Here is a 17,235-nt window from a genome sequence, read left to right on the forward strand (position 1 = left end):
ATAGTGTAAACAATTAATACATTACAAAATGGATTCTATAAATAAAGTTTACGACGTCAATTCAAAATCCTTCCGTATGATTATTGTAATGGCTCGGTCTTTTTATTATAGAGTTACAGAAATTTTTGTTACTTAAATTAGTAATCATTTGTATACAAAAAACTCGCGATTTAGCAACGGAAAATTCCGTTACTAATGCCTTAAATCCGTTGCTAAAATTGATTAGTAACGGCTTAGTAGCGGATAGACTCCGCTGCTACCTCGCTGCCAAAATGTTTGTAACGAACAATATTCGCTACTGATTCTTAGCAACGGATTTCCAACATACACAACCGCTACTAAATATTGAAATCAGATTGGAAACGAAAATGAATCAAGCTTAGCAACGGATATATCCGTTGCTAATACTAGCAGATTAGTAGCGAAAGTTTGTTAGCAGTAGAATAGCCACGAACATATTCCGCTACTAAAGTTTTTTCCATTTTTATTTATATATTGCTCTTCCGCTATTAATTTTAAATTTATGCTACAGATCAAATATTTTATTGTTTATCTAGTTACGAAACCTGTATACAACAAACCATCATCTCAACATATAAATAAAACAATTCTTTATAGACATATTAATAAGTTTTACAAATTACATGAAGTTCGGTGTCGTCATGACTTTAGAATATACTAGTGAATTACAAACTAGGGTCAAACTCATAATTTTTCAGAATCGTGACTACGAGACTAAACAACATAATGACTTGAGTCATGGGATTGTTGATGGGACATGAACCCGTACATCCTCTCATTTAGAATCTTCACATCCTCTTCTAGTTTCATTCACTTCTCACGCTCATAGTTGAAATTTTCATCCACCTCTTCTAGTTTGTGGTCCACTTGCTGACTCGTCCCTCCAATAGTGTATGTAGATCTACAAGGCATGGTCTGAGATTTTTGGTTCCAACCATCCTCCTCTTTTTGTCGAGGTGTTCTCCTGTAAACTGATTTATAAAATTATCATTTAAATTGGCATTCTCGCGTAGAGTAGCAGCAAACTCTATTATCTTCGCCATGTCAATATGAATGTAAATAAATGTTATATGAATAATCAATTGAATATATCTAAATACATACATATTTATAATACAACTTACAGCTATATCTGCAGTTCTCTTATATGTGAATTCCGTTTTATTGCTTAAAACATAAGTAATCAACATTAACACATACTTACATCACAACACAACATCAAAGCCACATAAACTTATGTATTCAAGGAAATTTATTTTTTTTAGTCTTACCTTGACACGGAAATTTTCGTATATAGGATGCTTGGTAGTTGCTCTGAGTCCATAATTTCTCTTTTTATCAATGACCGTGAATGGATCATATGGTCAGCATGGTGTACTCATGCCTTATCTTATTTAACAAAAAATTGACATTAATTCGTAATCTGCTACTACTACACCAAATTACTCCATAAATATGATAGAACTTAATCACAAATTCGATAGCAATTTATTACTACTTCATAAATCACAAATCAAATACTATATTGGTGGAATTAACTATGAGAAACCTAAATTCCATTTAAATTTTACCAAATCGCAATCTTCATCAAGTCATCAATAATGAAACTAACCTGTAGTCAGAGGAAATATGAATCAATGGATTTGGCTTTGGAGCTTGTTACTCCACAATCAATCTCTCCTTCCGCCTCCCTATTCATCCCCCGAGATAAAAGAGGGGACGGAGATAAAAAAAGCTACTCGTTAGGAGGGGCATACCGCAAACCTAAATCGGCGACGGGAACCGGCGAGGAGGCGGCGTCAAGGGGGCAGTGTAGGAGGGGAGGGATAAATACCGGAGATAACCGGCGTCAGGAACCGCCGAGGAAAGCATCAAGGAGGCAGCGTGGGAGGGGAGGGGAGGGTTTAGTCGTGTGTTAAGTATAATCGTGTGTGATTTGTGAGGATGGAATAATATCAGTAATAGTATTAATTAATAACTCCATTAAACCCTAGCAACGGATTGGTAGCGGATGGGCTCCCTGTTAATATTGTTTTTCAGATTTTTTTTTATGTTAATAATAAGAATTGTAGCGGATTTTTGCTGCTACTATTTAGTAGCTGACATGATCCGTTGCTAAAAGTATTTATTATTATAATTTTGAATATTTAAAATAAATAAATAATTAATAGCAGCGGATTTGGGTGTTGCTAAATAGTGGCTGACAACAGCCGTTACTAATCTCGACACTATATATAGTGCGCTATTATGTCGCCAAAGATTAATGAATTTCCGCTACTAATTCCCTTACTAAAGTTCGCAACGCACGTTCCGTTACTGATTCCGCTACTAATAGTGTCGGATTTTTATCCGTTGCTAATTCCGCACTATTTCGCGAGTTTGTTGTCGTAGTATTATCCAAATGATGTCTTGTTATTTTCTATAAACCTTTGTGGGATTAGTTGTTAAATTAAAGTACGAGGCTTTCTTACAGTGTCGTTGGTTCGAGTTATGCAAAGAATGCTTTAAAGATTAGCCGAATACCTACTAATTATTGATCTTATAACAAAACGGATACAATAATAAATCTGGTACTCCCTCCGTCCCATAGTAGATGTCACACACCCATGGCACGAAATTTTAGGAGATATTATTTTGTGTTAAGTGGTGAGAAAAAATATAATTTTATAATTGATGTGTGAGAAGGAACTTTTTTCAAAAGAGGAAATGTGACATTTTTTGTGGGACATGACATCTATTATGGGACGGAGGGAGTATTAAATGTTTGTGTACACAATTAATGAAGTTCGATATCATAAGTTACATATTGAAAAGCGCTATGTATACAAATGCGATAAGTTAGATAGAGAGGAAGAGATTGGGCTTGAAAAGAAAAGAAATCTAGGGTTTATGCACAGCCTAACACTCCAGCGGGTTGCTGGGCACTCTGGTCTCAGACATATCCTAGCAGCTCGCTTTGGCTACAGTGCAAAGTCAGCGGGTTGTTGGGTGATCATCGGCTTCCTTCCAGTGGGTCGCAAGGTTGACACCTTTGTCAAGTCATCGGGTCGTTGACTTTCTTAATTTCTTCATGAGCACTCCCATCGGGTTGCTAGCAAACTTAGCGGGTCACTGGTTGGCTTCATCTCAATTTGGACCCCAACTTTTGCATTTTGTGTATTGTACCAATTTCGAGCCTAATTTCTTCAAGATCCCAACAGAATGGTCAAAATACCAAAATAGCGGAATATAGATATAACATAGTACTTCATTCAACCAATATGTGATAAAAAACAAGTCTAACCACTTAATTGAAGAGTTCAATTTAGAGAAGAATAATCTAAATTGATCAACTTGAGAAAGAGTCTTTAATTTGTAGAAACAAAATCAAATTTAACGTACAACCTTATTTTCAGAATTTTGATTCATTATAAATAAAAGAGTTGAGCTTCTCATTTGAAGCAAGCCAAGAACTAATGAGAGAGATCAAAAGGTTTTGCTTTAAAGGACAAAGAGAGTAAGTGCTTAAGATGTAGTGAGTGTCAAACCTTGGGACTATTTTGCGTTTATCTCTGCGTGCCTACTATTTGTAATTGTAGAGGAACTCGTGCCTGCTATTTGTAATAATAGAAGCAGTAATAAAGTGTTGATGTATGAACACAGCCCAAAAATTTTGGATGATGTCTATTTTTGCTGAGTATGAACCTCGTGTAAACCTTACATGACTAGTAGCATAATGACAGTATAAGAAGACTCTACAAGTAGCATGAATGTGAACATGTTACTAGATATTGGATCGATATTAGCATCGATTCAATTGTCGAATTACTAAAGCTTGCAATGATTAACTGGTTCGATATATCAATGAATAAATAAATAAATAAATAAAAATCGATAAAAACTATCCTGAAATAAGGAATAAATAAATAAAGCAGTAGATTATTCACAACCTTATATACATATGGTAATATAAAAAGAGACATCGACTAAAACCAATACTGGTAGAGTTGTTTGTAATGATAGACGGAGAAGTAATTTCAGATCTAAAAAGATTTCCCTATTTTTCAAGATTTTGTAGGCTGTTTGGGGCTAGTCTGGTACGTAGAGACAAAAAACATGCTAAAACCAACATTATCAGAATGAATGACAAAATAGTTCAGCATAATGTAGATGACTTCGATACAACAATTGTGACTTGAGTATTTGAAGAGAAATCTCGTAGCGAAATGGTCATGTACAGATTTTGCCATTCCTCTTCCTCTAGAATAGGAAGAAACTTCACTTCCGACCGCTTGTTCCAGCCCGTGGTTTGCCCTTGACCTCAGCCTCCTGCGACGAAGGATAGAACGTTCATTTTACAAGCACTAAACTCATGAGATGAGAGAAAACAGAAACCAAAATAATTTTGAAATTATGAAACTGCACCTGGGGCTGATGTAGGTAGATATGGGTTTTTGCTGTTGACGGATTGTGATTTTCAGCACCTTTGCTCCAGTCGTAACAAACCTTCATTTCAGAGAGTAGAAAAGCATTAAGAGGGAGAAGATTGGAAATATCTGAGATTTAAGATAAAGAGTAAACGAGAAGAAAAAGATACTTAGATCAGAGAAGGGCGCTTAAATTGTTACTGGATAAACTAAAGCTGAGTCTAGTGACTTTAGACTAAGTGCTCAATTTGAATATCTAAAAAAACTGTCTCAACCAGGAAATAGCAATGGAATTTGAATTTGATAATCCATTACTTCTTTTGAGTAATAAATTTCATTAAGGTTACCCTTCAACTATATAAACATAAAAAAAACAGAACACTACCTAGGTACCCATGAGAAAAATGGTCATAAATAATTTTTCTTTGTAATTTCTGCTTAGAGTTTTTGAAAAAAATTCACAAGAAAGATTTGTGTAATGAATGTTACTCCCTCCGTCCACCATTAGGAGTCCCATTTATGGACGGCACGGGTTTTAAGAAATGTTGAGAAAAGTGGGCGGAAAAAAGTTAGTGGAATAGGGGGTCCCACTTGTATATATTAGTTTTAAATAAAATGTGAGTGGAATGAGTTAGTGGAAGGTGGGAACCTATTACCATTTATGGTAAAAGTGAACCAGGACTCCTATTCGCGGACGGACTAAATGGAAAAACGGAACTCCTATTCGCGGACAGAGGGAGTACCAAGTTAGATATACAGAACCAAGTGTAATAAGTTTTTATTATGAGAGGGGTAGTTATCTATTCTATGTTCATTGTTAATCAACTCATTGAGGTACAGAAATCGATAAGAGATCCCACAGAGTGCTCTTCTTCTTATCAATGCAAGTATATTCATGGATAAACTCAAAATGTAACTGAAAAGGCAGCAAAAGTGTACCGAGTATGCATATATCGACCCATCGTGGTTGAATGTGCTACAAGGTATTGGCTGACTGCACCTCAGCATAGCCTAAATAGTTAACAAAATAATTAATGGTATTCAGATGGATCCTTAATTATAATATGCAGGCAAAATGATAAGTTGAGCAGAAATCTGCAATACCTTAAGCCTCTGTTTGCTATCTTTGTCCCAAAAGTTAAAGGCACCATCAGATCCAGCAGTGGCAAATGTCTGGTGTACCTATGGAGTGGCAAAAAGTAGAACCATTTAAAAATATAACTTCTAGAACAGAGAGACATCAGAACAACCTACCTTCTAACTATGACATTATAGAGAGCCTAACAGCAAACAAATTCAAGAGTTTACACAAATTTAATGTTTTAGCCAATTCATTGGAGGTTGATAAAATCAACCATTTCTAGCATATGGTTGCATTTTTGGACATTTACTAATATGTTCAAAATTAAGAGATTTTGTTCTATAACACACAACCTTTATCCAATCATACCCATCATAATTATACTTCTACATTATATAGCAAAATAAATTGCTTACATGCGGTGAAATTGACAACATTTAAAAATCGGCCAAAATAGTGAGGTCATGCAAAGCTTCAAATATTTGGTTGTCATAACTCAAGTGTCTATAGACAAATTCAAAAACATTTATAGCCAATTGCCACTAATTAATGCAACCCAAATCTTCAAGTGATGAGTCAATGGGCCTCAAAATTCCAATTAAACTAGACCCAATTGCAGATTGCATGATTCCAGTGCCCTCAAGAGGCAGCATTAGTTACTTAGCCAATGACACCAAGACAAAAATTACTTGGGATGAATGCAAAAATGAAAAATAACAGTTCTTGTTGCGAATAAATCTTTTTTGCATCATTTTGATGACTGTTTGAATGATCAAACAAGATACAAGATGCATGTCTGCTATCTGCCTCACACAATATACTGCAGGAAATGGCTGATGAAACGTCCCAATATGGTTTTATTTTACTGATATAAGTTAACAGGTGGTGACATAGGTGAAATATATAATCAGAAAAAAAAAAGTGTCATCAGTAGTCCAACTAGAAATACTTAATTCATGCAATTGTCAGACATGAAGAAGCAAAAGAAGACAATAGAGAGGGGAATGGAATAACATCAAGTTCAATGGACATCTAAGTACAATAGCTTACGGGATGAAAATTCAGTGAGTTGACAGAGTAAATGTCATTGCCATCTCTGTGACATTTAAAAGTAAAATTTTTACTTGATTGTGCATCATCAAGGTGGTGTACCCCAACTCTTCCTTCAATGGAACCAACCTGCAACAGAAATCAATTTGGCTAAGTGAAACTGAAGGTCAGACGTGTGGAGATCAAAATGCCAATCGCAGGATGGATCCTTCCATTGAACTTAACGTACATGCACCAAAGGCAGGTTTTGCAATAACATACTCCCTCCATTCCATGTTAATTGAGTCATTTTTCTGTTGTGAGAAGTTCCATGATATTGAGTCATTTCTATTTTTGGCAAAAAGTAACATTCGCTCTTACTTTTTTCTCTCTTTATCTCTGTTACTTTATTCACTATCCAGTATCCACTTAACACATCATTCTTAATCTTCGTGTCGAAAAGAAGCGCCTCTATTAATAAGGAACGGAGGGAGTATAACTTTAGCCAAAATATCAGTTGTTTTACTTCTTCCACATCAATATAATGCACAGCTTATGTACTAATATTTAGAGAACTTCATTAATAAATGTTGAGAACACTTCAGAGAAATGATGAGAAGTGAAAAATCCATGAGCAAAACTAGAAAAGATTGATCTGGTCCAAGTCTAGGCAATATATAATGTCAAGAATTGCATATATAATCCAAAGCATTTTTTTAAGAAACAAAATAACTAAAAGGCATTGTTCTCCTTCATGTATTTTAGACCATTGTTCCTGGATGTGAACCAGAATCATGGAAGCCCTTGGCAAATATTTGGAAAATATTACTATGTATAGTACATTTTAGAAATAAAATGTCTATAAGGAGATTGATTTGTCATATTTTTTATCATCGTCTTTTACACATTAATTCCTCCGGCAGAGAACAGAATCATGGAAGTTTAGGTTCCACCCAAGTATTACAACTGCTCCATCCAGCCAATAAGAATATACACTCCTCCTTTGTTGCCAACTTTCACAAGCAAAACAGACACTTCATGTGCAGTTCTTGATTTTTAACAAAGGTGAGATAGATGAAGAACAAGCAGGGGACAGAAAGAACAGGAGAGGTATCAAAGCACCCTGGATACAACAGATGAGAAGAGACAAGCTTCAAGGCGAATCCGTACGAGACAAGCAACTACATATGAGTTTCTCATAAAAATATTTCCAGACGGCGCATAATAGTGTTATCAAACACATTGGAACACAAAGTAATTTCCGTCAACCATTCCATACTCCTATGATTAGATGAAAGAGGACTAGAGGAGAGATCCGAATAAGTGCAGATGGAAATATTACTGAGTTCATTATTAAAATTTGTTGGAGATGGTTTCATTCAATCTCTAAGAGAGCTGGATGCTGTCGACCAATAATTACATAAAATGGAACACAAGCCCCAGCAGAGGGGTTAAAAATCAAAGTTATTGTTACGTAATAGGTGGTATGTTGGCAAGTCCAACCTGAGCTAGCTGTATGAGAGCTAGTAAATAGATACTTAGGTAAATAGTAGTACTCCCTCCGTTCCATAGTAATAGAGTCATTTTGCCATTTTAGTACGTTCCATAGTAATAGAGTCATTTCCCTTTTTAGTAAAAGTCAACACATTTTTCCACACCTACTTTACTCTCTTACTTTTTTCTCTCTTCATCCCTCTACCTTTTTCATTTTCCACTTTATTCTCACTTTATTTAACTCACCTAACATAATTTTTCTTAATCTCCGTGCCGAAAAGAAACGCCTCCATTACTATGGAACGGAGGGAGTACTAATTATTTTCATAACAAGTTTCAGAATATGGAAACTTACTAAGAAGCCTTGCTGATCTGGGAATGCAGCTAAACACCTAGTCTGGTACTTCAATGGTGACACGACTCTCTTGAACTCTGTCTGCCATATCCAAAGAACAGTTCATATATGCAGAATTCGTTGCCTCATAAATTTCATAGAAAATCTTATCAATTCTAAATGAATGATAGGTGCTAAAGCGCAGGAAAAAGGGGGTAATGGTTTACCCATAAAGTGTTTTATAATCTATAAAACCATCTTGATGAATAGCTGATTAAAGTAAGTATAACAAGAGGAAGAAGAAGGGAGAGAGAGAGAGTGATGGTGTTGAATAATACCAATTGACACACCTTAGAGCTTCATTTTTTATATGATCACAAAACTTTTCTAGTTGCATGGTCATATAGAAGTTTATTTAACCCTTGCTAGAATAGGAAACCAGAAATTATGTGGATAATACGAAGCCATTCAAATTTAATAAGCATCTCATCATTAATAGAAAAACTGAGTCTGTCCAGAAATAAAACAAAATCTAAAAGCAGATGTAAATTTACTAATTTAGATTTGATAATTTTTACAATTTTTATAACAGATAGCAATAGAGTGAGTTAAACCTTCATCTCACAAAGCAGAAAAAAAGTGAAAGTAACATAGTTTAGAAGTACACCTGAGGGTTCTGCAGGTTGAAAACTACAAGATTTCTATCTGCAGTGCCAACAACCATAAGAGGATGTTTAACAGTAAGCGCATAGCACCGCTCAGGGAGCTGCTGCACCCAAGTTGGATTCTGCTGTCTCAGATCCCAATACCTGATAATTAGTTGCATCTTATCAAATACAATGAATGCATCCTGTTTGCTGCAAATCTGGTCTTACTTCAAGATTTATCCTTAGCACCAAACATGCATGGAGATTGGAGGGAACATCTTCAAACATGTAAGATAGCATATCTTATGATTAGAACAGTATGTACTGACATGCCATTTAATGGTTTAGAGATCCATATAAACTAGCATGCACATCCATTTGTAAGAGAAACTTAAATGTTTCTAGCTTACATACAAACTATGAAGACACCAATGAACTACCTAAGTGTCTTATCCCAGCTTCCTGTGACTAGGAGACTCATTTCTGGGATCCAAGCAAGCTCTTTAATAGGAGCATCATGCATGGCTACAGTTACAGGTTGTCCACCAGATAATAATGGCCACATCTTGACTTGTTTGTCACAGCCACCAGAAAATACAGTTGTTCCATCATCCTTCCAAGCTGAGCACAAGACCTGCCAAAATTACAAAGTAAATAACGAGGATAAGATCACACCAAGCATAGTACATTATAAAAAATTAGATGATATATACCGGTTGATCATGTGATATCGAAGCCTTAGGAACAGTGGTGATATTGGTTCCTTGTATCATCACCTCCCAACATCGTACCTAAGTAAGTATAGGCATATAATGAACCGACTTGCTTGTCCAAAATGAAGGAGAAAATTAAATCACAACAATATGTTTCATAAGCTCTGCCGTAAGTCTGATTTAAAAAGGCACCATCGTGAACAATCACAACGAAAGAGGTTCACACGAAGAAGAAACTCGTTAGCTGCAGTTAAAAATGCTAACAATTTGTCAACAAACTACCACCTGCAGGTATCTAATGTAGTAGTCTTGACGCATTCAGCTTCAATTACAACAAACTAACATGACAAAACCTGATAATGGCACGATTTCTGCATCATTGACATAGGACGAAATAATAATATCACAACAAATGTCACTTAACAGGGGACCGTGTCGATTCATTAAGCAGCCCACGCACAAAATAACACACTTAAACAGACCAAAACGAGGAACAAGGCCATACCTGATTATCCCACGACGTAGCGATCAAGTGATTGGCCTTGGAACTAAAACACAGGCTCGAAACTGAATCGCTTGGAGGTGACGCCACCTTTCAGAAAATTCAAAAAAAAAAAGGTAAAACACCAAAACGCGCTTCATTTTTGTGCAGAGAATAATTTCGTGGAAATTGCTCAAAATATTTGAAAAGGGGAATTGAGGAAGAAGCCACTAGATTACCTCAGCTGAACGATTAGGATTGACATTAGTAGTTGAAGCGCCGAATGTAGCCATATTTTAAACCCTAATTCTTAAAGCTCTTCAGCAAATTAGACAGGCAAATTAACTGATTGTAGAGCTAGCAACTGACGCCTGAGAAAGAGAGCATATCGACCACTGTAAACAACTATGGTTAATATTAGGAGTATACAGTAAATAACTAATGTGAATTAGTACGTATTTAATTGAAGAAAGACATTCCATTACTCTTCAACAGCGTTCATTTAATTCTGCATCATTTGTATAGTAGCCACATTGATTTACATTATGTTCGTCGGCCTACTTCGCGGGTTGAATCACCATATTCAATGTCTCATTAATTAATCTCAGCACTAGCTAGATATACTATAATTAAGCCAGCACGCATGCACACTGCACTCTATATAAGGAATAAATTATGCTATAGATTATTATTTAACTTTATGTATAAATTTGATCCATTGATTTGATCTTGCTTATTGTTAAAACTTAAAACAAAGCATTTCCATGGAAAATACGCCATGCCCTATTTATATAAACTTTTCCATCGTCGCTCTCAAAAACAATTTATGTCACACATATAAGTTGCTAATGCATAATATTCTCTAAGTCCGAGTTTTATTTTTTTCATTTTGATCTTTCCACCCTTACAATACCACATTTACTTTTTTATTTAATCAATAAAGTTCATACTTCATTTTTTATAAAATTAATATTCCATAAAATTGGAATCTATATTCAGCTAGTTTTAGCTTTTGCATATATTCCTTCACATTTCTTAAAATTCTATGAGTCAAAATAAAACACATATTGCTAGACGGAAATAATAATAAATGCAAAAGAACGAACACAAAATTAAGTAAAGTAATTAGTATGGAACTGATATCTCCTTATTTTACATCACTATTTTGGTGATCCTCTTAAAAGTACGACTAATCCGTCTAAATAAGTACTCCCTCTGTCCACAAGAAATAGACAAGATTGTGAATGATACGAATTTTAATGTATAATTGGTAAAATAAGAGAGATAGGAAAAAGTATAAGAGATGGAGGAAAAAGGTAGTGGAATGAGTGTTAGTTGATTGTGAGGTCTACATTTAGAATGATATGTAGGGTTAGTATTGGTTGAAAATTTTCCTTTTAGAACTTTATCTATTTTTATTTTTCATAGACGGACCAAAATGACAAAACTTGTCTATTTTTCGTGGACGGATGGAGTAACAGTATAACATGTAAATAAGGAGTAGTATAACATATTTAACATGGAATTAAAAAATAAGAAAATAAAAGATAGAAAATTAAAAAATATATATCAAAATTTTACGACGGTGTGTGGACAGGGCCGCGCGGCCTGACCGCTCTGTGGACCTGATCAGCGGTCCATGGGCCTGCAACGCCACTGCTCTGTCCTCGCTGGCCCAAAACTCCACGCTGTGCTTTAAATAGGTTAATAAAGCATGAGACAAATCTCCCATTTACTATAGTCCATCAGAAACTGATGGGCAATACACTAGTATATCAAGTATAAACTCTATATCTGCACAATATTGAAGACCACTTCCACCAATTCGTAATTAATAAAGCTGGAATATTGAATTCCAACCGCCTCGCCTTTCTTTTTATCTGCAACATTATCATCCAAAGCCCAGAGGAGGAGAGAGTACTCAGAGAATGAAGGGTCTGATTTGCCAGTCAACAGCTGTGTGCTTGAGCCATGAGCAGCGCTCAGTGGCGGCGCCGGAGAGAATGAACAAGTACGTTAGGTTAGGGGAGCATCGCCATCACCATCGCCATCGCCATCATCATCACCACGCCAAAAACATCAAACAACCGCCAATATCTCATCATCTTTTTCAGGTTCTTCTTTTTAATCATAACTTATTACATACTATATACTATACCACATAGTTGTTTTAATTTTTAATTTTAGGACAGGTGGTTGTCCTGAGAGTCTCCATTCACTGCCAAGGTTGTGCTGCTAAACTCCACAAACATCTATCCAAAATGCAAGGTAGTATCATACGATTCATACCTCTCTCTCTCACCATTTTGTTAACATAATTGTGTTTTAAGTTATTACACATTGAAAATGTTAGGTTTAAAATTTTAAACATCCTTATATTACTATTAAAATTTGGGATGAAAAATAACTTATTACGTTCTAACAACAAGTGGTATTTTTTTAAAATTGCTGACCGATTTAGTTATTAGGTAAAATGTGATTATGAGTGCAGAGTGTAGTAAAGTGTATGATGAGCGCCAGCACAAAATTTTCTGAAAATAATACAGCAATGCATTCAAAAGTTGGTGGTGTATTCAGTTTATATTCATTTTTAGTAACTAACTATTCACGGGATTCAGATAACAACTATTTGGGGTGTTCAGTTGGTTAATTTACTTACTAGGATTTAAATGTTATTTGGTTGAGTAGATTAGATCCAGCCTGATATTTAATTCATATTAATACTATTACGTAAGCTTATTTTTAAGTTTTGGTTTTACCTTAATTATGAGTAACAAAGTTATCTGAGATAATCTTGAACCAATTCATTTTCTCAAGTCAATTTAAGCCGCGTAATCAAACAATATTCATATGTAGCGACTTTCGTTGCTGCATAAATGGCAGAAGTACATGGTGTTAATAATGGGCTTAAGCCCCTACTTAATTAAATTTTTATATTTTTATGTATATAATTGTGTAGAATTTTTGGTATTTTGTGCTAATAGTTGTCCAAAAGCCCTTATTACCACAATAAAACATGGGATAATTATTTTTCCAAAATTTTGAATTGAATTTTAGCTCCTAACAACAAAATTATGTGTCCACTCCTAGCGGCATATGCCAAGGAAATAGGTGGGTGATTAAAAAAATTATAATGAGCTAGGGAAATTTTGGTGAGAAAAACAAATTAAGAAGCGGTGAGTGCATGCCGGAAAATAAGGAGTTTGGCTAGAACCAGTGAGAGGTAGGTGAAGAAGGGGGTGGCCGAAAGCGATGAGAAAGAGCGAGATTATGGTTATGCATAAACTTGTCAAATAGGTCGGATGGCCTAAGACTAACCCACTAGAGAAATGAAGCAATCTTGGGATAGCTCATATGTTGTAGCGAGCTTTAATTGGGCTATTTATTAAATCTAGGATGACCTCGAGCTTAGGTCCAAGTCTGGTGTCGGACCAACCAGGGACCCACCATAACCCAATTTAAAAAGGGGTTGGCCGAAAGTGACTAGAAAGAGAGAGATTATGTGATAGATAGACTTGTCAACTGAGTCGGCTCTACCGGCCACGACCAGCCCATAACGAAATGAAACGAACTTAAGTGGACTCATTGCTTATAGCATACACCAATTAGGCTTATTTGTAAGCCCATAGGCCCAATAGAAGCCCACTTTAGGTCTGACTCGCCCACAGAATTCCAATTGAATAATTAGCTCTAGTAAACCATTTTCTTTAAAAAATGAAATTTATCCCATCAACCATAAAGCTTACTTTGACTAAGCACTTAATGATTGTGTTACAAAAGTCAATTTGTTTTTTTTTTTTTTCCTAATATCAACCTATATAAAAATATTTTCAAAACTCAAACTTAGTGTAACCCAACTCAACCAAATTATTAAGTGGGCTGTTCTAAACCTAAATGTATATATTTGATATGAATCTGAGCTGACCTGGAACTTGATACAAGTAGAACGATAGAAAATAGTACTTCCTCCGTCCCCCATAATTTATCACTATTTGATCCGGCACTGGTTTTAAAACATGTAATAGAAAGTGGGTTGAAAAAGTTGGTGGTACATGAGTCCTATATTTATATATTAGTTTTATAACAAAATGTGAGTGAGAATGAGTTAGTGGAATATATGGTCCACTACCAAAAATAATAAAAGTGAAAGGTAACAGTTTTAGGGACGGACGAAAAAGGAAATAGATGACAAATTTTCAGGGACGGAGGGAGTAAAAGAAATTCATGAGATAGGTGAGTGGGTTTGATTGGCAGTTTTTATTACTAATGTTTTATTGTTTTCATTTTTTTAATAAAATAAGAAAATATCTATTACTACTCATTTTTTAAATAAAAAAATGTGATTGAATATATCGTTCTACAAAATAATATAGGTACGTCAATAACACATAAAACTAATATTCCCTTCGTTCCAGCTAAAAGTCTTAATTAGTTAGGGCATGGGTTTTAAGAAATGTAAAGAAAAGTGAGTTCAATAAGTTAGTGTAATATTGGTCCTACTTATATATATCACTTTTATAATAAAATATAAGTGAAATAAATTAGTGGAATGTGGAGATTACTTACCATTTATGATAAAAGTGAAATATAACTATTATGTTGGGACGAATGAAAATGGCAAAACATGACTCTTAAGTTGGGACCGAAGGAGTACTACTTACTAATTTAGTATTGATTTCCTCTTTCAAATTTATCTTATAAAACTAGGGTTATCTTGATTGTATGAATTTAAAATAGTTAACGAATATACTCCAATAAGTTGTTTGTCGAAATATTGAAGGTGTGACGTCATTCAGCATTGACCTAGAGAGCAAGATGGTAAAAGTGGCTGGACACGTGTCTCCATCCAGTGTGCTTGAGAGCATATCAAAGGTGAAAAGGGCAGAATTTTGGTCCGGTTAGATTAAGTTATTAAGTTTCTTTTATCTTATCCACTCGTGGGATTAATTAGTTTTGATTAACGCACGTTGATATGTGATAGTATTTATATTTATATATGACATAGACTGCATAATGTTTGGTTTGGAAATTTGAATATGTTGATTGTGTTAACTTAAAATACTCAGGCAATAACCGATGGATTATTCGAATCTAAAATGTACGGCGAGTTTTGGTCTTAATTTAAATATTTATGAACACTGAGTATAAATTTAAATATTTACAAGTTTTGGATTAAATATAATAGTTATAATACATTACAAAATCTTCCCACTATTTTGCTTTCGTAACGGTTACCAATTAATTTGTAGATTTATAGAAATATCCCCTCCAAATCCAACCAATAATAATGAAAATTGAAATTGAGACGTAGCTCTGGTAAACTGAATTATAAACATTATGGATATACATGATAGTGATAAAATGCAAATTTATATATTGTACAAACTCAAAACTTCTCAATATAGCTTCAACACTGTTTCAATATGACTGCCGTTGAAATTCTGTTGACATTTTTCTGTTGATGTTTCTTTTGTGATCTGTTGACATTTTTCAATGGTCCAGATTATAATTTTGAGTTTGTACAATATTTAGAGTTTTTATTTGATCATATTCCTGGATATACATATATAACGGCTTCCACTAAATTGACAGTTACCAACAATAAATTGCTATGCATAATTGGTTTATTAGTCAAAAGGTTTTTGCATAATTGGTTAAAACGGTTTTGTATTATGCACTTTTAAATTTTGCGGTTATATGAGTATCATAATTTGAGAGGTTAAAAAAATAATGAATCATTAATTTAATTTAGAACAAAATGATATTGACCAAAGAAAAATGAAGAATGCCAAAAGCTACAACATTTTCTATAAATACCAATACCATTATGACATTCTATTTGTGCTTGGTATACGTGTGGTGCCTACAGGGATAGAGTATATGGGTAGGGGGAATGAGATAATAAGATATGGTGGCGATTGGCAACGATTAATAAGTTTCAAGTTTCCAGCGATTTAGAAAAGGCCAAAAATGTATTTTCCGGTGAGCTAAAGTCTTCATCTGTAAATATTTTTTTAAATTGCAATATTGGTCTACAGTTGATTTTTATTTCAAATTCTTGCATGTAGATGGAGGCAACTGACGAAAAGCCGTGATAAGTGATTATTTCCAATGGCTAAGAGCATCTCGAAGGGCAATCGAAAACACGTTTTCCAGTGAGATTAAGCCTTCTATTTATTTTTTCTTAAATTTGCAGTATAGGTTTGTAGTTGATTTTTATTTCAAATTCCTACATGTAGATGGAGGTAAACCAGCCGATGGAGTCGATGGCGTCAGCGTAGGACAAGGAAAGTGCAGTAGACAATGACAAGAGAAGATGGAAGTGTGCCTGAGAATGATGGAGGTAGACATAAGAGGTTGAAGGAGAAGATGAATGCAAACGTTTTAACCTAAATGAATTCTAAATTTTACCTTGTTGTTTATCCCATTCTCAAAACATAAGGTTAGACATTGCATGAAAAAATCATTAAGTTTTGTGAAATTTTAGTCTATCCTTCCATTTTAAAACCCAGCATTTATGAAATTTAAATTTGTTCTCAAATTATCTCAAATGAGAAATCATTGGGGATGATTTTTTAACTAAATTAGCCAAATATCATAATGTTTTTGAATTTTACTCTTTTACTTATTTACATATAATAATTAGCTAGGGAAATGTTATGCAACATAGCATCATTTGTGTAATGCATTTTAGCATTATGTAGCATTACTGGTTGTTCTTAATTTGGCAGATTCTTATAAGGGAAGGGCTCCGTTATATGCCTAATCTAAAGGAGTTGTACGTTGTAGTTTCGTGTCATCATGTGCACCATTGTCTTGTGCCGATAACATCTACTAATATAGGCATGTCCTCGTCTTAAGATATTCACGTTCAAGGTTGGCATATTACTAGTGTAATTTCAAAGTGTCATCAAATAATATTTTATGATTTATTTTATATATGGACATATGCACTTTTATATATATGAAGATCATGAAAGATGCCCAAACAAATATGGATATGACTATGGACCATCACATATTTATGGA

The 17,235-nt window shown here is 34.5% G+C and overlaps 2 protein-coding genes and 1 long non-coding RNA gene across 5 annotated transcripts; 1 reads left to right on the plus strand and 2 right to left on the minus strand.

Moving 5' to 3' along the window:
- Positions 1–596: 596 nt before the first annotated feature.
- Positions 597–1,392, minus strand: LOC125197260. Its single transcript, XR_007172025.1, has 2 exons — positions 1,293–1,392; positions 597–992 (listed from the first exon to the last, which is right to left on the minus strand). It is a non-coding gene; the product is annotated as an uncharacterized LOC125197260 (long non-coding RNA).
- A 2,510-nt stretch (positions 1,393–3,902) lies between these two features.
- LOC125191812 (protein RAE1-like) lies at positions 3,903–10,603 on the minus strand. Its single transcript, XM_048089231.1, has 11 exons — positions 10,446–10,603; positions 10,231–10,317; positions 9,726–9,803; positions 9,453–9,646; positions 9,033–9,174; positions 8,387–8,467; positions 6,559–6,687; positions 5,532–5,609; positions 5,367–5,438; positions 4,426–4,506; positions 3,903–4,329 (listed from the first exon to the last, which is right to left on the minus strand). The coding sequence occupies exons 1-11, from the start codon at positions 10,497–10,499 to the stop codon at positions 4,279–4,281; spliced, it is 1,047 nt and encodes a 348-aa protein (XP_047945188.1). The 5' UTR covers positions 10,500–10,603; the 3' UTR covers positions 3,903–4,278.
- A 1,349-nt stretch (positions 10,604–11,952) lies between these two features.
- Positions 11,953–16,582, plus strand: LOC125197485 (protein SODIUM POTASSIUM ROOT DEFECTIVE 2-like). 3 transcript variants are annotated; one of them, XM_048096237.1, is made up of 5 exons: positions 11,953–12,320; positions 12,399–12,474; positions 14,987–15,078; positions 16,275–16,361; positions 16,446–16,582. In XM_048096237.1, the coding sequence occupies exons 1-4, from the start codon at positions 12,135–12,137 to the stop codon at positions 16,299–16,301; spliced, it is 381 nt and encodes a 126-aa protein (XP_047952194.1). In that variant the 5' UTR covers positions 11,953–12,134; the 3' UTR covers positions 16,302–16,361; positions 16,446–16,582. The 3 variants fall into 3 exon arrangements, 2 of the variants coding, with proteins under 2 accessions (XP_047952194.1, XP_047952193.1); XR_007172075.1 differs by lacking the exons at positions 16,275–16,361; positions 16,446–16,582 and having other exon boundaries at positions 12,394–12,474; positions 14,987–15,203; XM_048096236.1 differs by lacking the exons at positions 16,275–16,361; positions 16,446–16,582 and having other exon boundaries at positions 14,987–15,203.
- The last annotated feature ends 653 nt before the right edge of the window (positions 16,583–17,235 follow it).

Source organism: Salvia hispanica, chromosome 6, assembly GCF_023119035.1.
Source record: "Salvia hispanica cultivar TCC Black 2014 chromosome 6, UniMelb_Shisp_WGS_1.0, whole genome shotgun sequence".
In the NCBI taxonomy this organism is placed as follows: domain Eukaryota; kingdom Viridiplantae; phylum Streptophyta; class Magnoliopsida; order Lamiales; family Lamiaceae; genus Salvia; species Salvia hispanica.